This window comes from Gambusia affinis, linkage group LG01, assembly GCF_019740435.1.
Source record: "Gambusia affinis linkage group LG01, SWU_Gaff_1.0, whole genome shotgun sequence".
In the NCBI taxonomy this organism is placed as follows: Eukaryota; Metazoa; Chordata; class Actinopteri; order Cyprinodontiformes; family Poeciliidae; genus Gambusia; species Gambusia affinis.
The window spans coordinates 21,623,411-21,646,854 of record NC_057868.1 but is presented as its reverse complement, the minus strand read 5'-3'; the positions used below and the strand labels follow the sequence as shown (position 1 = coordinate 21,646,854).

Here is a 23,444-nt window from a genome sequence, read left to right as displayed (position 1 = left end):
TTTTGTCCTTGGCGTAAAACAAGCCACAGTTTCACTAATGCAATCTTTATTTTCCATGTTTGCATTCTAAAGTCATTTATACTAGAACAAAAAGTCTCACTTCAAACTCTTTTGGGTTCTTAGCTTGCAATAATAAATGAATAGAGTGAAGGAGAACCATAAAACTTCTGTGTATTTCTTTTTACTACCAATACACAAGTCACAAATTAGTGCAATAAATAAGGATTTTGGATGTACTTGCTGACAGAATATGATCAATTTATTTATTTACCATATATTTGATTTTACTGCATGGAAAATTTCCTCAAGGGTTTATTGAAAAAAATATATGGAATTTGTTTTTCCTCCATTATGCTTTTAAATTATTTCAATATTAACAATTGTTTGTTAATATTGAAATAATTAATATTAGATTCCATTTAATCTTTTGTGATGTAATTCTCTGACTTTGGCTGAACCAACTTCTTTCTGCTCTGCAGCTGAAGTGCCATCTTCCTACATTTCTCTGTTGCCTCACTCTATTGGTCACTTTCGGTTATGTAAACCGAGATATGTGAGCCCTCCCCCCTCACAGGAGGCGTGGTGAAATAGCAAAACTGTGGTAGTGTGGCAAAGGTGACTGTGCTTGTGTGTGTGAATTTTTATGTTACCAGGCAGACTTTGCGGTCTTTGTTGCTGCTGTCATCTCTTCTCCTCCCTCCTACTAAACCATTTCTCACTGCTGACCCTCCCCCACACACAGCGATGTGGGTTGAAGAGTGAAGTCATGTGGTCCTTTTACGTCCCATCCTCCCTGAACACACGTGAATCATAATCCGGGGGTCTTGGGGGTATACACATGTTAACTCTCTCTAATTCTAAGATTGTTTGTGCTCCCCTGTTTTATTCCTTTATATGCGATTTCTTCCACCTTTTTCTGCCTTGCTACTTGTCATTAATCCTCCTTTCCAAACTCCTTAAGTGTCACGAGGACACTGGTGTCCTAATGGAGTCGTTATGTAACATGTAGGGGTTTTAGGGGTAAGGAGTTAATCTCTGCAGGCGCAGGAATAACCAAGAGCCAAAGGGTTCAATGACCCACCCTGTAAGTTTGCTGCTCTCCCTGCAGGGTAATTCCTTTATGCATTATATATTTTAGGAATAAATAGGTCTTTATTTCCAGAAATATAATAGTCCACAGCATTTAAAAATATAATAAGTCAAAAAATAAATCAAGTGAAAAGGACAAACACATTCATCACAAATCAGACAGTTATTGCAATATTTTAAAAAAGCTTGGGGTATATATTGTGTCACTATACGTTACAGAGCTATTACTATTTGACACATTCACACGGCACATTTATACATTTATACATGTAGTTCCTCAGTAAAGCATGAATAGTAGGGATGCTGCGCACAACAAACATTTAATTTTCAGATGTGATTCCTGGAAGTTGAAAATGGGATAAATACGTTGTGATGCTATGTCCATTACTTGTTCACCTATAGGCTACGTTTACATGAGACTATTGTCTGGAAACTGTTGGTGCTTTCAGATGTTGATCGGGGAAACGTTCCATGTTTAGATAAAACCACCAGGACATCTAGAATCTGCTGTAGTAGTCATGCCAGGCCACTACATGGTGCTGTGAGCTCATCATGTTGTTAAAATGTGCGTCTTAAGGGCTTTTGGCCCTTAAGACTCCCTTCTACTCATAAATACTGTGCATATTTAGTGAGTTGTGCAGACACCTCACACACTGAATGGTTGAGACTTCATAGTGTAGCATACCAATATCTTCCTTCATTTCCGACAATCAAAAATGATACTGGCATTTTTTATGAGCTAGTTGGGCACAAAGCCTCGTTTCTTTTCCACTAGGCCACTTGTTAGTGTTGCAGAGTGGCAGCCTGGGTGATTCTCAACCTTAACTCAGTGTCATATATGTCTCTGCATTTAGTCCGCTTTAATTATGTGTGGATCCTTTGCAGGGTGAGATATGTATGTTTGACATGAACTTCCTCCTCATTTAGAAAACAGTTACCCGACTGCAGTGAACCAAAGTCTCAAGTAAAACACATGCGTATTCCTTATCAGAGCAAGTTAAGTAGCACATCCAGTACTAAGCTGTCTGCCATTGTTTGTGTTGTTATATGCAAGTACAATAAACCCTGCAGTCGTGCATTCTGTGCATTTGCACGTTCATACCAGGGAAGTATGTCACAACTCCCCGGGGTGGATCACTCTGAGGCCTGGCTTCAAAAAGTGCCAGTGTCAGAGAATCTTCTGAGATACTTTCCTATAGTTGGTCCCATCTCATGCCATCATGAAAGACAATATCTTCCTTCAACAAAGTAAAATAATAGTGTTTTTTTTAAAGTCGTCCTCTTTTTCTCACGTTGATCGATGCTTTTTTATGAATCGGGTTTTGACGTTTACGTGGTATAAACATTTGTAGTAAATGTGGTGTTTATGATGTGTTTATTACAGTTTATGATGTGTTCTACTGTCTTCCAAAGCCAAAAACTAATTTTCCAATAGCTGGGCTGACCACAAGAATGGTTTGCTCCTGTTGCTCAATCTTCCTTTGTGTCTTTTCTCTATGTTACTCTTTAGTCCTTCTTACTATATACTTGTTGTTTTGTGTTTTCCTAGTGAGGATAGTTCTAAACGCCAGTGTCTGTATTAGTGTTGTTGCTGACCATGTCACTCCTTCATGACCACGTTGAACTCATCTTCTGACGACTACTTCCAGCTCAAATAAATCTTCTCTAACTGATTTCTATTAAATAACAAGTTCCCTGTGTGGTAATGGCTTCCAGAGTCACCAGATCCCAATCCAACAGAGCACATTTTGGATTTAGTGAATTGGGAATTTGAGATTTGCATGGTAGGTATTCACCCAACAAAAATGCAGAACCTGTGACATGCAATCTTGTTTCAGTATAGACCAGCAGTCTCAGACTGCCTTTCTTTAGGGACAGAGTCGTGCAACTTTTAGCTTCATCTCTTGCATATTTCTCTGCTTGAAATAAATGGTGAAACTGCCTCACTAGGATGCAGTCTACAGAGCTGTGCTAATGAGTTAATATTGGAGCCAGGTGTGGGGCGTGCTGTGGTGGCGTAGGGCAACCCACATTTGGAGGCCTTTAGTCCTCGACGCGGCCGTCGCAGGTTCGATTCCCGGACCCGGCCGACATTTGCTTCCCCCCCTTCCTGTCAGCCTATTGTCATATAAGGGACACTAGAGCCCACAAATAGACCCCTGGAGGGAAAAAATATATATATAAATCAATAAATAAATATTGGAGCCAGGTGTGCTGAAGCAGAAAGACATCAAAAGTCACTTGAGGACTAGAGTTTGAGACCACTGGCAAAGACCCACATCTCTGACGAATGTTTCCAACACCTCTGCCACAGGAATATGTGTTCCAACTTGGTATTATACTGAAGAAAGTGGCCATTAAATGTATGTTTCTTGACTGCAGATGTTTTCTCCTCCTTCAATTTAAAGGCTTTCCTCCAGAAGCCATCCTACATTTGTAAAATATTTCATATTTGATTGCCATCTTAAACGTTTCAAGATAAATAGGCTTCAGGAAACCTTCATGGTTGTTGTTGTTGTTGTTGTTTTGCATTCATCTGCTCCTCCTCTTGTGTCCTTGTCAATCCTCTCACCCTCCATCCTCCTCTTCATCTGTCCATCTTGTCCTGATTGAACCCATTACCTCTGTTACCTAAGGCAGCCTCTCTGGGGTGGGCGTGGCTTGCTGGCGTCACATCGGCTTCTGTGTCAGTTGGTTAAAAAAAGTGGGGGGAGGGGAAGAAGAGGAGGCGGACAGGAAAGGCAGGGCCACTGGAGGCGTGGGGGGAGCTCCTACACCCGCCCGTCTGAGGCCCTTTTCAGCGACTCATTGTTTTGTAATTGTCCCATTGACACTGCGTGCTCGCCGGTTAAACTGCGAAACGAGGCTGGAGGTTGGTTGGGACGCTCACAAACTCTGACACACTTGCCCGGCGAGGGAATGTGTTAGTTGTTAAAGGATGGAGCCTACACCAACTGGAGTTAGTTTTTAAAGTGGAACATGTATCTCTCAGCACAGTAGGAGACAACAACCAAAAAGTTTCAGCCACATGACATGGGTGAGTAGCTGGAGTTTCTTTTGAGTGATTGAGTGTATGTCAGCTTTTCTAGTTGGCTGAAATTTGTTTCCACACAGCGGTCAGTTTTCCTCCTACCCCACCTCTGACATCTTTAAGTTCATATTTCTGCCATGTGTACTTTTATCAGACACAAGGCAGGGGGAGATCTCTCATACTGACCTACATGTGGTGCAGTGCAATTCTGGAAGAGCACAGCTCTCTTGTTTCATAAGGCATATTATGAAATAGAAGCAGAAGTTGTCCTTGTTATCCAAATAAAATCCTAGTTTACAAAAAAGTCTTAAAAACTCATTTGACTGGATGCAAATTGTCATTGCGAATTGTTCAATTTTGCTATCGTTTTTGTAAGTAGTTTTTGGATTACAAATAGCTGTGATGAAGCATTTAATCACAGATTGCACATTTTCTGAAAGGTTTATAACAACATTCATTTCCTTCTGTGTATTTTTGTTACAAATCTGATTGAATAAGCCTGCAAATTGAATAAAGTTGCTTCTAGTCTCACATTAGTTCCTAGAGATTAAGGTCAAGTTGTTACTTGGCAGTACTGATTTGATATATTATTCTTTACAAAAAAAGTTAATTCATTTTGTGAGTCATCCCCTCCTCAAGCCACGATTTTAAAGGGATTTATTTTACTGATCAGGTTTCAGTTTATTTAGTCATTAAAGCTACTACCGACTTTTGTGTAAAGAAAATAATACTCAATTTTTGTGTGCTTTAGACCAGTGGTTCCCAACCCCTGGGCCGCGGACCGGTACCAATTGGTACCGGCCCGCTCAAGAAATAATTAAATATTTCTGTTTTATGTATTATTTGAGTCTGGAGGATCTTTTATTTTGAAAATACTTTAACCGGATTCTCTCGGTTACTTCTTTTGCACCAACATTGAGCCCATAAGCAGCAAAATGAGTAAGAAGCAGATCAGATGTCTTTGGAAAGTTTCATTGCGAAGGGAAAAGGCCCAGAGAAGAGACAGGAGAAAGGATTTATGACGGACCGGTAGGTGATTCCCACATTCCAAGCTCTGCATCATATGGTGACCGGCGTGTTAACAAGGCAATGACGCTTCAAATTGATTTGCCACTAGAGACCATGAGCATCCTGTGCATAAGCAACACTTCAGGTGTCATTGTCTAAATAAACATTGTCTTCATTCCCAGATGGACCGTCTGGTTGCAAAGAAACAAGCTCAGGGCTCCCATTAGTCGTCATTGTGACTTAAAATTTTAATGAAAGTAAAATGTTCGTTTTTGTGGCGCACCTGTATCTTATTTTGAAGGGATATGTAAACGTTACCATAGCGACCAGAGTCAGAGAGCGTTAGGGCAGTGGTCAAGACGAGATGAGAGGAGTAGAGCTTGTGAGTTTTAGGTCTGGTTGATTTAATGATTGTCTGCCGATTTTCCAAACCTCTGTGACCACAGAGACGATAAAAGTCCAACGGGTTCGATCGGTTTGTGTGTCCAGCCACACACAAACCGATTCCACTCACGAACATACCGGTTCTAGAAGAAAATCCAGTAAAACCCCCAATATACCATAGGTAAATTTAGAATAATCAAACACGGATGATGATGTAGAAGCAGTAGTGATAGTTTGTGGACTCATTTTAAGCAATAAAAGACATAAAACAAAAAGGCGTTTGATAAAAGATGGCGGGAGCAGCCGCTCTATTTGTTGCACTATGATTTGGAGTTATGTTTTTTTGTAGTTAACATTTTTAACTGAATAAACATAACCACATATAATAAACAAATATAAAAATGACATTTACATAAAGTAATAAACATTTCCACATATCACCTCCGATGTCCACCGGACTCTCAGTTGCCATGTCAACTGTTTGGGATTCCCCTCCTTCTTACTTTCTGATTGGCTACCTGTCACATTCAACAGGCTGCGTTCTCGCTTCCAGTCAGGGAAAACCCCACAGTCTGCGATAATCGGGCCAAGACAATGTTGAATATGCCTGATTTTAGATCGGGCATTTTCAACACACCACCACGCAACTCACCACACACTGCATGATGTTGTAAGATTGTTGTAAAGGGAAAATCGGGGGAAAAAAAAAAAAAAAAAAGCAGGAACACCAACATGCCTAAGCATTATCCGATGGTCCCCCTCCCACGGGCCGCAGCAAAATTGTCAAGTCTTGACCCGTCCGTGGTAATAAAAAGGTTGAGGACCACTGCTCTTTAGACAATTTGACCTTTAAATTAGTCTGGTTAGCTTGACTAAAGCTGTGTCACCGTCTTATTACCTTTCATTTTCCAGCGTACGTACAAGTTGCACATACCATATCGTGAGTTTTGCAAGGTATTTGTTTGTTGGTATTTCCAGAAACCTTGACCCAGATTTTTGCAAACATATTTCTTCTCATTCGTATTACACAACACAGTTGACAAAGAAGCTGACTCGTTTGTGTGCACAACCACTATATCGCTTACTTCAAAGAACAAAAAACTACCAAAATGTTCTAACACTGTTGAACAGTAAATGTAATTGTTACCAGCATGTTTTTATATGCAAAATATTAAAGTTTTGTGTTTTATGTCTTGCTACATCTGAGAAACCTTAAGAATGTGTACATTAACAGGATGACTGTAAGTGACTGCTTCCGCACATGGCCTGCTGTCCTACGTGTGCTCCTCGGGGCGTGTATTTTATTTTTTCTTTCGTTTGGAAAAGGGGGAAGGTAGAAAGTGACACTCAGACCCTCCCATAGACATACCCCCTGAATGGGGCCCTAGCTCCAGCATGCAAGTGTAGTGGGTCTAGAAATTAATGTTTTACTAAAACAGACACCCCCATTTTTGAAAAGATTATTTTATTTTAAGATGATTAGAACAACTTTCTAACATTTACTGACTCATGTCGATGACCACCTAGTCAGTAGAGGGCGCTACTGTGAGTGAATGAACAAACGAGGAAACTTCTATGGTCTCTGCCGCACATAGTCAATAATAAACCGCTGCCAGCAGAGCCAGGCACAACGTATTAACGTGTCTGTTCCTCATCATTCACAGGTACTATTTCTAACTATTCCTAAACATTCTTAAAGATGTTGAAAGTAATGTGAACTGTCTGTGATATTAGAGTAACATTTTGAGAGAACTTGATCCGAGTTCTGATAAGTATTTGTTTTGTTTTGTCGAGTCGAATAATGGCTACCGCTAGTAGTTCTTTAACGGCTTGATTACAGAGAACACATGGGATGTACAGATGTGTATGTGAAAGAGAATATAGTGTCTGTTTTATGTTTACTTTTTGTATCTGAGCCAATGGCTGAAGGTATGAATGGGCATTAGATTTATTACTGTCTTTGGTGATGGGAAGTTATTATTTTGATGAACATTAAGTTTATTTTGCAATGAAAGACATACACTCAGAGACAGACACATGTAATGGGTTATGTTGCACTTTATTTTATTTTACAAGAGTATTTGTTTGTATTACTCAGGTTTTTAACAATATTGTAAACCAAGAGGTCAATTGTATTTTGAGCTGTTTTGAAGTTAAAGGCTATGACAGTGTATTTTGACATGAATACTATCCCCATGTTATGATGTTTTGTGATATTCTCAAAGCAAGGATAGTTTGATATTTGTGTTTGATATTTGTGTTTAAATGGAATGACTGAATGTTTAAGATTGTTGCAGTCAATAATAAACCGCTGCCAGCAGAGCCAGGCACAACGATAACGTGTCTGTTCCTCATCATTCACAGATCCACAGCGCATCCTGCCTGTGCATCGCTTGTGCCGGCCCAGATTTCCCCTAGGTCTGAGGCCGGTAACAATTGGGGGCTCGTCCGGGATCACCAGCGCCACCTAGTGGAGAGAGTGGGAACTGCTACAGAGAAGACCTGTGTCCAAAACTTCAGGAAGGCTGCAGTGCTGTGCGTCATCCAGAGAGTAGAGGCTACAGAGGTTAAAGATGGCTACCACAACCCCTAGAAGGATGCTGGTTTTCAAAATCCGAAAGAGACTGCTTGCATTGAGTATCAGTCAACTACAGGTCATCGCCAGTGCAATTGATGACGGATCGGGGCCGGATGCTGAGGGCCTTATGGCACTGAGTGAACCAGAACTGTTTGATTTGATTGACGATTTCTTAAGAAGCGAGAAGCTAAGCGGCATGGAAGATGAAGGCATGTCTCAGATTCTTCACCTTGACGACATGCTCGATCACCTGTTACAAGACACGAATGAAGAAGATACAGTCGGGGGAGCGAAAGAAGTCAGTGAGGCTGCACCTCCCCAGCAGGAGGATACAGACACTCGTCGACGGATCAGTTCGACTACTGCATCCATGGGCTGCCACCTGCTGTCATCACCTGAAGAAAGAGACTTTCCCAGCCCTCAACCGACCACAGCCAGAGACAATGATAGACCTCCCAGGAACCTTTCCACCACATCGCCAGCTAAGTCCACCACCAACAGCGTATGTGCTGCCCTTCCTGGCCGTGCCAGCCTATCTTCCAGTGTTGGTGAGCAGGTTGTAAAACTCACTGATGTAGCTGCTCTGTTTCCCACGTGAAGTTTAAGATTCTCATGGTGGTCAGTTTTCTGACACCGGGTCTGAAGTGTCCTACAGCAGCCTCTGTAAACAGATGGATCAAGGTTTACTGGAAGGGTTTAGTGAGACAGAAGTTATTCGCACTGTGTTTAAGATAACTAAACCTGGTACGTTTAGGGAGATGTTGACTAGCAAAGATGATCTTACTATGAGTGAGTTAAAAAGGTTTCTCCGCTCTCATATTAGAGACAAAAACGGAACCGAACTTTTTCAAGAGCTTAGTACCGCTAGACAGCAAGACAAAGAGGGCCCACAGCAATTCTTTTATCGTATCATGGGTCTAAAACAGAAGATTATTTTTGAGTCACAACAGCCAGGTGCAGATTTTTGTTATGATAAAAAACTTGTCCAAGGCACATTTCTTCACACTCTTTACCAAGGGTTAAATGAGAAAAATAGCCATGTAAGATGTGACCTGAAACCTTTTCTCACAAACTTACAGGTTACTGATGACCTTCTCTTAGAACAGATCACTAAGTCCACTAGTGAGGAGACGGATAGGTTGAAACGCCTTGGTGCAATGACTAAAACCCGACCAGTGTCTGTAAATGTGGCTCAAACTGACCAGACTAAACCAACCGCTGTTGATGCTGAATTACAGGCTAACCGTGCTGCTATTCTAGAACTGACTGCACAGGTGAACTCGATCGCTCAACATGTTGCCCGTGTTGTCAAACCCTTAGAGCCTGTGACCAATGGGAGTCCTTGTACCCCCTTCACCCGGCCCTCAAATCGATTCCAGATATCAGCTGAGAACAGAGGCAGATGTCAGGAGTGTGTGCAAAAGAACATTAGGAGCTGCCCACACTGTTTTGTTTGTGGCCAAGAAGGTCATAGAGCAGTTGGATGTCTGCAGAGAAAGGTGTCGGTAAACGAGAGGAGGTCACAGGAATGAGGCTGCCTGTGACCGTTGCCAGTAACAAGCCTCCAGCACAGGTTAACTCAGTTGAAACCGCAAACCCAGTAGACTCAACTACACTGCTGTCCCAGCCCACATCTAGAAACCGGTAGCACAATTAATTGGCAAGCGATGTATGGTCTCATGTGCAATGAATGGTGTCCCACTCCAAATGCTGCTTGACTCAGGGCTCAGGTGACCATGGTGGGGAGAGCATGGGTAGAGGAAGCACTACCCACTGTTAATATACAGCCACTCCCCTATTCCCAGACCAACCGCTTGAAGTATCTGCAGCTAATGGCACCACGGTTCCTTTTGATGGATGGGCTTATGTTGACTTACAGATACGCAGTAAGAGCCATGGACACATTGACATTCAAGTACCCGTATTAATAAGTCAGAGTTGTGTTAATGGTCCCCTGTTAGGTAGCAATGTCATTGCAGAGATGATCAAGCAAAACAAAGAACAGGTAGATATTACTGCCATACTGAAGGAAGCCATGAGTCTCAGTGAACAAACAGTGGAAACTCTGATCTCCATCCTCCAGATATTGTCCCCTGATGAAACACCTTCCCCTTGCCCTGTGCGAGTCGGAAAGAAAGGACTAACAATCCCTGCTGGTCAAATCTGTGAGGTGAGGTGCAGAGTCAGAGCATGGCCACAGGGTGGAACAATGCTATTTGAGCCCAGCCTAGAGAACAACTGTCCTGAGGGTTTAGACCCCCTTCCTACTTTAGTCGATGTCCCCTCAGGCTCATCAAAAATTGCAAAAATCCCCCTTCAGAACTTCACCAAACATGACATCTATCTGCCACAGAGAACCATATTGGGCACAATTGAGGGAATTAGTGAGGTAAAACCAATTACCCATTCTCCCAGCAACCCGAAGCAGACAAACAGTTTCACTGCTCAAACCTGCTCTGCTCTGATTAGAGAAAAATGGCATCCACCTATTGACTTGTCACACCTCGAAGAGGATGAACAAAACATTGCCAGAGAGATGTTATATGAGGAATCAGATGTCTTTGCCAAGGATGATGCTGACATCGGTTGCATCCCAAATTTGAAACTCAAAATCCAGCTTAATGATGAGACACCTGTCCAAAAGCGCTATAATGCGATCCCAAAACCCCTGTATGGAGAAGTAAAAGAATATGTGCAGAAATTACTTGACCATGGCTGGATAAGAAAGTCCACCTCACCGTACTCATCCCCCGTGGTCTGCGTCCGAAAAAAAGATAAGAGCCTACGTCTGTGTGTCGACTATAGGGCGTTAAATCGTAAAACTGTCCCAGACCGTCATCCGCTCCCGCGCATTCAAGACCTGTTGGACAACCTGGGGGGCTACTCCTGGTTCTCCATACTTGACCAGGGCAGTGCTTACCACCAGGGTTTTGTCGATGAGAGTTCCAGGCATCTGACCGCCTTCAGTACCCCTTGGGGATTATATGAGTGGCTTCGCCTCCTTTGGCACCTGGCATGCGGCCTTTCAAAGATGTATGGAGGGCGTACTTGATGGTATGAGGGACGAATGCTGCTCCCCTTATCTGGATGATGTACTTTGTTTTTCCAAATCATTCAATGACCACGTGGAGGACTTGAGGCGGGTGCTCCGTCGGCTACGGGAACATGGCATTAAGCTACGCCCAAAGAAATGCGAGCTGTTCAGACGACAAGTGCGATACATTGGGCGCCTAGTGACAAGTGAAGGTATCCAGATAGATCCTAAAGACCTGGAAGCAGTGTTGCAACTTAAAGAGAGAGAGCCGAAGAATGTGGGGGAAGTCAGGGGTCTGTTAGGCTTCCTTAGCTATTATAGATCGTTCATACAAGACTTCTCAAGAATCGCACGACCTCTGTTTCAACTCATAGAGGGTACCAGGCAGCCAAGCCAGAAACCTGTCAAAGGTGAAAGCACCCCAGCCAAACAAAAAGTGTTGAAGCCTGGGCCGCTCCTCTCCAATACACCTGTCCAGTGGACTTATGAACACACTGCTGTTGTCACTCGCCTTGTGGACATGCTAACCAATCCACCTGTTTTGGCCTACCCCGACTATAATTTGCCCTTTGTACTGAACACTGACGCATCCAATGAAGGGCTGGGGGCTGTGCTCTACCAGCAGCAGGGAGGCAAACTTCGTGTGATTGCTTACGGATCAAGAACACTTACACCAGCTGAAAAAAATTACCACCTCCATTCTGGTAAGCTTGAGTTTTTGGCCTTGAAGTGGGCAATCTGTGACAGGTTTCGGGATTATCTTTATTATGCACCTACGTTCACCGTGTATACAGATAATAACCCCCTTACTTATGTCATAAGTACAGCCAAGCTCAATGCTGTTGGACATCGCTGGGTGGGTGAGTTGGCAGATTTTCACTTCACCATAAAATACAGGCCAGGCAAGGCGAATGCTGACGCCGACACCCTGTCACGTTATCCAGTACAGCTGAAGGGTCATGTATCAGAGTACACTGAAACCCTGCCCCCTGAAGTTGTTTCCACTATATGGCAGGGGAGCAAGGCTGTAGCTGAGAAGGATGTGCCATGGATGGCTGCACTACATCTCAATTCTGGTGATGAAGACGACGCCTCTATGACAGTCCCCATCATCACCCCAGAAGACATCCGAGTTGCTCAAATGGAGGATGAATCGATCAATGAGGTGATGACACTGAAGAGGAGTGGATGGAACCCCAATGGTAAAGATAAAAGACAGATGGGACAAGAGACAAGGAGACTTGTACATGAATGGACCAAACTCAAACTTGACAAAGGAATTCTGTACAGACAGACAGGAAAATGGAAACAGCTCGTTCTCCCAAGTAAGCTAAAGCCGACCGTGCTCAAACACCTGCATGATGACATGGGACATGTCGGAGCTGACAAAGTCATCCACCTAGCAAGACAAAGGTTCTATTGGCCATTCATGCAGCGGGAAATAGAAGACTATGTCATTCGCCGGTGCTCCTGCATAAAGCAGAAAAAACCCACTGTCCCGGAAAAAGCGCCTATGGGGTCAATTACAACTAGTGCTCCATTTGAGCTCGTTTCTATTGACTACCTTCATCTGGAGCCAAGTAAGGGAGGATTTGAGTATGTATTAGTTTTGGTCGATCATTTTAAAGCGCACCAACTAAGAACAAGTCAGGCAAGACAGCAGCTGAGAAAATCTTCAGTGATTTTATTCCCCGTTTCTCTTACCCTCAGATTTTGCACCATGACCAGGGTCGGGAGTTTGAGAATAATCTATTCCAGCGGCTCCAACAGCTGTCTGGCATTGCTCACTCGTACTACCCCATACCACCCGCAGGGGAATCCGGTCGAACGGCTGAATAGAACGCTGTTACAGATGCTGCGCACTCTCCAAGAGGAAAGGAAAACTGAGTGGAAAGATTATTTGCCCCATATAGTCCATGCGTACAATTGTACGAAACATGAAGCCACCGGCTATTCACCATTCTTTCTCCTCTATGGAAGAGCCCCACGCCTGCCCATCGACTTAGTCTTTGACCTGGGGACAGAGGAAGAAGTGCCAAGTCGCGAGGAATATGCACAGAAATGGGCTACTCGAATGCAAGAGGCTTACAGGATAGCCTCAGAGAATAGTCGTAACAGCTCAGCTAAAGGAAAAAAATACTACGACCGTGGTGTTAAAGGAATTACACTTCAGCCAGGAGACCGCGTGCTTATCAGGAACCTCTCAGAGAGAGGTGGCCCTGGCAAACTCCGTGCTTACTGGGAGAAGACAGTGCACAGAGTTATTGAAAGGATGGGGGAAAGCCCTGTGTACAAAGTTCAAGCTGAAAAGGGAGACAAAACTACCCGTGTACTCCATCGTAACCTCCTCTTATCTGTTAATGACTTGCCATTCGAACAAGATGAGCAATCTTGTCATGCACTGGCAACAAATAAAGCAGAGACACAAGCAGATGAGCAGCAGAGAAGTAGATGAGCAAGATTCTGATGGTTCTGTTGAAGAGGAGGGATATGTGTACAATCCCCGACGGCTGCCTGTGTATACAAGGAGAACAATCAGACATCAGAAGCCTCCATCTGATACACTCAGCAATCTCAGAGTAGGGGCACAAGAATTCCAACCTCAAAGACGTGCATCAGCTTCAGGTGCTGAGTACCAGCAAATGGAATCTGCTCCCATTGTCGTACCAGCATCAGCACCAGCACAACTACAGGATGACACACCGTCTGCTGAGAATGTCCATGAACAAACTGGAACAGTTGATCGAGCAGATGATACAGGTCAAGGACTGCCAGAGGGGATGGTTGAGCATGATAGAGAGTCACAAGGTGGAGAGCTCTTAAGGAGGTCCACCGCAGGGGTACAACCCAGAGAGAGATTCACTTATGACCAATTTGGGCAGCCATCATACCAGCCCTGGGGACACGGAGTGAATGCTATGTTCTCATTTGTTCCTTACCCCATGACTCCATACCCCGTCTTACTTGGACCAGACTACTACCCTACTCCGACTGTGTGGACTCATTAGACAGATGACTTCTCCTAGACTGTTACCTGTCTAGGTTATTTCTTGTTGGTGTAGTTCTAGATGTCCGGAGACATCTCTTGAAGTGGGGGAGAGTGTAGTGGGTCTAGAAATTAATGTTTTACTAAAACAGACACCCCCATTTTTGAAAAGATTATTTTATTTTAAGATGATTAGAACAACTTTCTAACATTTACTGACTCATGTCGATGACCACCTAGTCAGTAGAGGGCGCTACTGTGAGTGAATGAACAAACGAGGAAACTTCTATGGTCTCTGCCCGCGCATGCGCAGTCAATAATAAACCGCTGCCAGCAGAGCCAGGCACAACGTATTAACGTGTCTGTTCCTCATCATTCACAGGTACTATTTCTAACTATTCCTAAACATTCTTAAAGATGTTGAAAGTAATGTGAACTGTCTGTGACATTAGAGTAACATTTTGAGAGAACTTGATCCGAGTTCTAATAAGTATTTGTTTTGTTTTGTCGAGTCGAATAATGGCTACCGCTAGTAGTTCTTTAACGGCTTGATTACAGAGAACACATGGGATGTACAGATGTGTATGTGAAAGAGAATATAGTGTCCGTTTCATGTTTATTTTTTGTATCTGAGCCAATGGCTGAAGGTATGAATGGGCATTAGATTTATTACTGTCTTTGGTGATGGGAAGTTATTATTTTGATGAACATTAAGTTTATTTTGCAATGAAAGACATATACACTCAGAGACAGACACATGTAATGGGTTATGTTGCACTTTATTTTATTTTACAAGAGTATTTGTTTGTATTACTCAGGTTTTTAACAATATTGTAAACCAAGAGGTCAATTGTATTTTGAGCTGTTTTGAAGTTAAAGGCTATGACAGTGTATTTTGACATGAATACTATCCCCATGTTATGATGTTTTGTGATATTCTCAAAGCAAGGATAGTTTGATATTTGTGTTTGATATTTGTGTTTAAATGGAATGACTGAATGTTTAAGACTGTTGCAGTCAATAATAAACCGCTGCCAGCAGAGCCAGGCACAACGTATTAACGTGTCTGTTCCTCATCATTCACAGATCCACAGCGCATCCTGCCTGTGCATCGCTTGTGCCGGCCCAGATTTCCCCTAGGTCTGAGGCCGGTAACACAAGGTTATGTAAGCTTTCATCTGCCACCCCTCCTACCTTACCCTGCTTTACATTAGTGCTGTTATTGAGTGGAGAGGAATACACGGAGCGGTCAGCTAGAGCAGTCAGTCACTCAGCGAAGCTGCCGATTTAAAAACCAGCTGCATATTAAATTTAGGCTGAGAGGAGGGTGATAAACCTCCTCCTTTAATTTCCAGTTTACCAAACAGCAGGTGATTCCAGTGTGACAGAAAGGCAGAGAAGTCGAGCTCTTATCTTTCCGCAGTAATCATGCTGCTTCTGGATGAATCCGAGTCTTTTTCCGGTAGGTGACATTACTTACTTCACGTTTTAGCAGAACTGGTGTTGAAATGAGCGTAGAACCCGCGGAGGAAAATCTGTTTAAAGTTTTGGGTGCAAGATAAGTGAAAAGATCTTGCACAAAACACCAGAAACAGGATTTGAGGTTAGATTATGAGAAGCGCAAGAAAAAGGATTCAGAGTTGATTCACAGCCAGTGGCTTATTTGAAAGATAATGATCTGTGCTGGCGTGGTGCAGTGCTACTCTATGCGACATCCTGTTTGCAGAATAACAGCCTGGACTGAAGGCAGAACAGGGCAATGAATTTAGAAAACGGTAGACCTTCAATAGTGAAAAGGACCCAAAACAGGGATATTTCTATAAGTTTAGAAGAAAACAGAAGCTCCTTCACTGCTGGACTGCTAAGTTACTTAACATTGTTGTGTAACAGCAGATTCGTACCGACCAAAGCAAGCATGGGCTGTCCTCTCGTGTATCTACCAAACCTCTTTATTTTCAACTTGCCCGTAAACCCGTTCGTCCCTGTCGTTTATTCCTCGTTGTGTCGCGTTTTTTCACTTTTTGCGTTTTTTTTTGCCGGTCTCGTCAACTCACTTACGCAGCCTGTTCCTCCTGTTGTCGTCCAGCTCCCGTCTTCCCATTGGCTGCTCGTATCATTACCTAAACCCGGGCTTGTGTGTGATTGGTGGAGCCGTGCGGGCTGGAGCCATGCTCGAAGTGTGAGCATGTGGAAGCAGGAAAACATATGGTTCAGCAGAGCACTGGGTTATGGGGGTAAACGTGACAGGCATAAAGGAAGGACGGCTCAGCTTGAGAGGGTGCTGTTCAGCTGAATAGATGTTGAATACTGAAAGAGCTTTTGAGTTCTGAAGATGTTGTTCGATTGATTTTAGAAAATTTAACTTTATTTTGCCTTCTTTCATTTTAACTGTAAAAAAAAAAGACATCGCTACAGTTACCCGAGGTAAATCCTAAATTTCTTTTCTTGTTTTGCAATGCATTTCAGAAATGCCTGAACTTTTAATATCAACTTCAACATAAACCATGTATTCTTTTTACTAGCAACTTAACAAATTTGGAATAATATTTTCAAGTTAGCTTCAACCCTGAAATCAACCTGTTTTCCTTTTCTTACTTGTAAATATTGCTATTGTAGTCATTTATACACGTTATAAAGATTCACATTGATCAGAAATATTTTGAGCAGCATTATTTGTAATGTATTGATTTGCCAATATAGAATTAACTGACTAATTTCTCTATAATAAACAATTTTTTCCAGCCTTCTTGCCCTAATTGTAGAGTAAACATTGCATTCATTGAAAAGATGCCGTAAAACTGGATTTGACGTTTGTTATGGATTTGCACAGTTAGGTTAGATAGCGTTACTTAAACAGCAGGGTCTGTGTACCTTATAGAGTGTAAGTCTTTACCTTAACTCACATTTCCAAAAGGCTGTCAACATTTCAAAATCCAGTATGCTCAGTGAAAGAGGCTGAAAAGCTCAAAAGGATAAAACAGAGCAATATTTCTGTATTCTGCTCAAGATTCTTGTTGAAAGTCTTGCTCTCTTTTGTTTTCTCGCAGCCTAAAAGCCATGCAGTAGAAAATAAAATGCTTTTCATCCCTTTTGACGTTTTTTTAACAAAACGTAACACGTGCCTGTAACGCATCTCAGAAAGAAAGGCTAAGTTTCTGTCAGTACTTTTGTGAACAGTATATTACAAACATGGCTTAAAGTAACAGAATACGTTTTTCCGCTGGCTAGATTTATGAAAGGTTATGTTAATAAATTCCTCTTTCTTTCAATAAATTTTAGTCAGGATGTTCTTTAAAACATTGCCATAACTTAAAAAAAGGATGTACGTTGATCGTCTATCTAGAAATTAAAAATGACCACATGTCCATACGTATGTCCTTACTTATTGAGATTTCATTTGGGGCTGGAGCATTTGATGATTCATTATTACTGAAATGAGTCATGACGAGCAGCGATAAGGACTAAAGAACACTCATTTCTCCTCCTAATTCATTGTGCTGAGTGTGTGTGTGTGTGTGAGTGTGTGCTTCCTACACCTGTGTGAGTACAGTCTGTCTGTTAGTGAGGAGATGCTTAGTGCAGAAAATAGAAAAGTAGACCTCTGTGGTACAAAAAGAGGAGAGGGGGTTGACAAAGTAGAGATTGCTTGTTCTGTTCTGACAACCTGAGAGTCCAAAGTTACACAATAATTTTTTATATTGTCTTTATAAGAGAAGGGTGTTTTTGTCACAGTGACCTCTTGTAGTATTATCCATTTTTTCCAACTTGTATCTTAACTGTTGTGCTTTGGGTGGAGTTTTTCCCTGACAATGCTCCAGCTCCTTTAATTTTAGTTAGTTTAATATCTCAACCTTTGCTTGTTATAAAAATTAATAATCTGAGTCATCCGGCTGAGTCATCGGTTGTGGGAGCCCTAATGTGCTGAGTCATCCTTTGCCGTTATTCAGCAAACCAGGTTGAATCTGATGCACAGTTTGTCTTCCTGAAAATGTCCAGAGGTTTCTAGGTGCTGACCACCACGCAGGAAAATCAGGGGTGGGGGGGAAGCGTCTCAGAAAGAGCTCCTGTTGGCAATTCTGTTGGTGTTTCTTTACCTTAATTTGAGTTGGTACTGGTAGAGAAAAATCTACATCTCAGTATGTAATAAACTCAGACAGATGTGGAATCCTTTGATCTAAAATAGCGTTGTGCATTCTGACACAAGCTTCCGCAAAATGTTTAAGAGATCTGTTTCTTAGTAGGCGGGATTTCGCAGAAGTATTTTACAGGGGCTGAAGGTAGTCTGTCTGCCAAAGAACATTACACAACAGGCTATAGTTTGTCCAGCACGCCGACAGCCAGCTCTAGCTTCCAGCATGCGTCCTCTCCGCCTCTATCCTCCTCGGCCGATCACTCTCCTCCTCCTCCTTCTTGGCAGCGTTGACACACTGGCCTACAAACTATCCTGTTCTACCTCACCTTACCCCTCTGCTGCTGTTGCTTATTGCATTACCTCCTTACCTTGTACTCTCTTTATTCTTTGCCATGTTTTCCTCCTATGGTCCTTCAGTTTCTTTGACACACATGTTTCCTGCGGGAGCGTTTCATAACTCACCTGTCTCACTCTAATAAAGCAGCCCTAATAACTAATTCAGGGCAGTCTCTTATATGAGATGTGTGTGTGTGTGTGTGTGTGTGTGTGTGTGTGTGTGTGTGTGTGTGTGTGTGTGCATTTGGGTGTCTTATTTGCTTTACAAAATTTACACTTTTCATGTTATAGCTAGTTGAATCTTCTGTTGAACCTGCATTTTAAATTTTAAAATATGCTAAGAGTAGTTTATTTCAATTGAAACCAGATATTTACATACACTGTACAAAAAGACACATGACCTTTTATTCTCACTATGACATTAAATCAGGACAAACGTTTCTTGTTCCAAGAGTACTAAGATTATGTCTTTTAGCCAAATGGCAAAAATAACTAGATTTTTTAAAGACAGATTTAAATTTTCTTCAAATTTAGATGTTTTCACACATTTCTGAAGCATTTGGTAAAATTACCTTTTAAATTATGTGACTTTGATCGTCCACACACAAAGAAACACCCATTGAATCAGTAATTTTTATGTCTGAGAGTGTCATTGGGACTGTTGAAAGATAAACAACCTCTGTCTCTTTCTCTATCAGGTCAATTTATTATTGATCAGTTTATCTGTTGTTTTGTGTTTGCGCTCCCGTCTGTCTCCTCGTCATCCATACATTGTGTTGGATTTCACCGTTACCCTTAAGCCTTTGCGAGGCTTCAGAGCAGTCGCTAAAGTATGAGAACAGCTTTCCAAGCAGCCGGATCGAGGCGTAAAAATCCCGAAATTGACAGGGTGCGCAGAGAAACACTCGTAACTGCGTTTGTACGTTTGTCCTTGAAACGTCACGGCGCTCGTCTTGTAAGTGCGTCCTGGACGTTTGTGACGTGGTGCATCTTTGTGAGTGTGTATGTGCTCAGGACGTGAGATTTGTGTGAACATGCTGGTTGTGTAACAGCCAGAGGCAGCAGTTATGTAAGCGTCCGCTCTTGCCCGACCGGCCTCAGCAGTGGTGGCCTGTCTTTTTAGGAAGCGGCTCTCTTCTTAAGTGAGACTGAAATCTTATGCCAGCCGGTGTGACAGCGGCAGTAATTGGGGTTTTAATAAATTGTGTTGTAGTGCACGGAGGCGTGTCGGGACACCTCAGGCCGGTAGTTTTGTACACCGCATACCTTTCATCTTATTCCAAACTACTGACCTGGTTTAACTCAATCAGTTTTTAATATCTGCACTCTTTCATCCATGTGCTGCTGGTTGGTGTCAAATCAGATAAAGCTTTCTGTTATCTGGGATTTTTTCCACCACAGCGCACTTTGTCGAGGAAATGAGCTTCATCTAAAGAAAAGATGAATAAAAGATGTCACCGAGATGAGTTGTTGCTGCATCTCTTTGGAGGAATCAAGCCTTTTTCAAGTTTGGGCAAAAGCTGAGGTGGCTTCAGAGAGTAAAAAAAAAACTTGACAGCAAATGTTCCATTTTTGTTATTGCGTTTTCTTGTGGACTTCTTGCCATCATTTGTTTTTAACAGGATAATATTTGCCATCACTTGAACACGCAACATTAGTAAATAAGAATTATGAACTCAAATCGAAGCCACACTGTGCCACATTTAAAAAAAGCTTATTTCACTTCAAGGTAAAATGAAGTTTTTAATCACCTGTGCAAATTGAGAGCATTTTTAAGTTTATTTGAATTTACTTTTGTCTCTGAAACACTAGCTTCTTTCTTGTAGATTTTAGTTGGTCTTATCAACAGTTAGTGTCTTTTCTTTTTTGCTTTATGATGGTCCACAAGATCCCAGTAAAAATGTACACATGGGGCCAATATGCCTAATAACAACATAAATGTTTGAACTCCAGATGGGATTGGTCATAATGATCTCCTGTTGATTGCCTATTAGATGCATGGAAATTCAGAGTAAAATGTGAACTCGTATGATTTTCCTAGGAATTTGGAATTCATTTTATTAGGAAAATCAATCAATCAATCAATCAATCAAGTGATTGATTGATTGATTGATTTTCCTAATACTTATTTGAGATCAAGCTGAGACCTAAATGGGGTTCCAAGCTGCTTTTGCCTACATGGGTTGCATTTAGCCGACACAAGTGGGTGCCATAACAGAAGCCCACTGTGACACTATTTAGCCGGAGCAAACTTTTTAATTTGCCCACATACACGTTGCCTGCGACGTGTAAAACCCAGCTGAGTTGGGTCACTTGATCAACTCTGGCTTTCGAGTCCAAATCCCTTTAACCCTGAAGAGTATTACCTTATAAGCATGCACTGCAAAGGGATGAGGAGGAGATTTATCTAGCTTCTCACTGGCTTCATCTGACTGTTGAATTTAGCGTCCTCCAAGTCTATGTAAAAATGTGTAAATAATAGAAACATTTTTGTGTAAAGACCACGAATTTAGTTATTTTTTTTTTCACTAATAATCTCATACCTACTTGAGATTGCATTCTTGCTAAAAGATATTACATTTGGTGTGCTATAGATAGACCTCTGATATACTTTCAGCTTCAAATGAAGCAGATGTGGCGTCGGGACTCTTCATTTCAGCTGCTGTCTGAACAGAAGAACATCAGCTGAAGCTGGGTCAGATTTTGGGGCTTTACTGTCTTTGTTGAATCAGTTGTTGGAAGAGAAAAAAGGATGTGAATAAGCTTTTTGAAAGCCGTGTGTGACAGTGACGGGTCAACGCAAACTTCTGCTTAAACCTAGATTTCCGCTTGCGTATATCGCTCTTAATAAATGTAAGTATTGCTGTGTGAATGGTGTACTGAATTAAAATCAGTCACTTAAAAGTCACTATAAAAATAAGTAGAGAGTTAAATCCTTTTAATTTCTTCCCACATTTTGGTAATCTCAAAATGACTTTGTGCACCTTTTCGAAAAGTTTTTGGAGATGGACTTTATTTATTTATTTATTTATTTATTTATTTATTTATTATAATGTAACCTTACCAACCTGTTAAATGATAAGGCCTTAAAGTGGTCCATAAAAGTATCCGATGTGCAGTTTTCTCTCTTAATATTCTGACTTATTATTACATTTTGCTTCTTACTCTTTAAATTGTCCAACAAGCTGCCCTCTCTCTGCTGCATTTCATAATCCTGACGTTTCACAATTCCCACCCATGTTTTCCAAAACAGGTTAAATAACTATCATGACACAGTGGTAGCAGAAGGACACAGAATGTACTGTACAGTATATGTTTATCTTCTTAAGTACATCAAGCTGAGAGCCAGAGTCTCTTTAATGTCTTAACCCTTACTTTGATTACAGAGTTAGGCAAACTATTTCAGTATTTTATTTCATTGACATCTATATCCCTCTCATTCCTGCATGTTTCCCAGAATCTTCCATCGGTGTTGAATAACTAGTTTGTCCTCAGTGTGTGTGACGTGAAGGATTCTCCACATTTATAGCAGGAAATATCTGCCGTCATCTGTAATCTGCTTACGTAGACGACAGCCGGAGGGCATTGGGACACGACACAGACAGAATGCCCATTTCAACTCCTCTCTATTTTTCTCCCCCACCCCCCCTTCTTCATTATTTAATGATATTTGAGATGTTGGCGAATGAAAAAAGAGATTGCAGAGGCAGGAAAGTGTAAACGACACAGGATTTGCTAGTGAAGCGAGACGGATAATGAGATGTCTGAAACCAAGAAAAAAAAGTGGGACCTTGGGTAAATGATTTGCACTCTTTGTCTCACCACTGTTGAGTCTGCAGAAAGTTCAATTGAGTCAGGTGCTCAGGGTCTCAGTCTAGACATCAGTACTCAGCTGCCTGACTTCATGTTTTATAGGTGCAAACTCAGAAATGTTCAAGCAAGTAATGCTAGAATGTCCTGAGCCTTCGTGAAGATAACGGCTTTCAGAAAAACACTTGGGAGACAAGAGATTTTTTTTTTGTCCTGTCTGCATTTAACGAGCCAGCTCCGGAAAATGTTATAATGTCACTTCATAGATTTTTACAGCTCATTGGAGCTTATGTACAAGACATTTTGCCTTCTACTTACTGGAAATTCAGTCTGAATGTGCCATGAAGGACAAGAAATGTTCATCTGAACAAAGTTTCAGGAAGCGCCATTTATTCAATTTCCCTTTAGGGTTAATAAAGTATTTTTCAATTAAAATGTAATTTACAGGGTAACCAACACTTTTACAGTGTTTAAGCATTAAATTATGAGTTCATTAGGGTAGCAAGAGACGTTTGATTCTCAATGTCTCAATGCAGCAGTTTAAATCTAAATGTTTGTCCCAGCTGAAAGTAAGAAATATGCGAGGCAACGGGTGTTTTAGTTTTTCCTTTATTTTTCTTTTTTTTTTTTTGAAAAAGCCAAACTCGAAAGCACTGTTATATAAACTCTCAGCATGTACCACAGATGGAGTTGCATAATTTTGTGGTTGCAGAAGATGTTTACAGCTGCAGCTCCCCTCAGAGACGCTATAGCATACGCATGACAAACCGGGGTTTGTTGAATTGTTTTTCTCCATTTATTACTTCACCCTGTGCCGTTTGTTCGTGGAGCACCAAGTTTTTCTGCCACCCCGTGACTGAACAAGTGGATGGTTTGGAAATCCTGCTGTGGGTCCTGAGTCACACTTTAGACTTTTTGATGAGACAGCCCGTTATCAGGATGCTTGCTCACGTGTTTTTTGCAGCTCACCTTGAACTCCTTTTGAGGTTGAAGCTGCTTTTTTTTTTTTTGTTGTTTGTTAGTTTGTTTCATCCTCCGATTTCTACCTTACTTGTT

General features: G+C 41.8%; 1 protein-coding gene across 6 annotated transcripts in view; it reads left to right on the top strand.

Annotated features, from left to right (window-relative positions):
* The window catches only part of LOC122830220 (helicase ARIP4-like), a 70,038-nt gene that overhangs the window by 25,873 nt on the left and 20,721 nt on the right, over window positions 1-23,444 (top strand). The window contains exon 1 of one of the 6 annotated variants that reach the window (XM_044115447.1): window positions 3,856-4,126. The exons of 4 other annotated variants lie outside the window; for them this stretch is intronic. In XM_044115447.1, coding sequence (XP_043971382.1) covers window positions 4,123-4,126 — 4 coding nt within the window. In that variant the 5' untranslated portion in view covers window positions 3,856-4,122. Of the gene's footprint in view, window positions 1-3,855; window positions 4,127-15,273; window positions 15,573-23,444 lie in introns of those variants that run through there. One more of the 6 variants, XM_044115440.1, reaches the window with a different exon arrangement.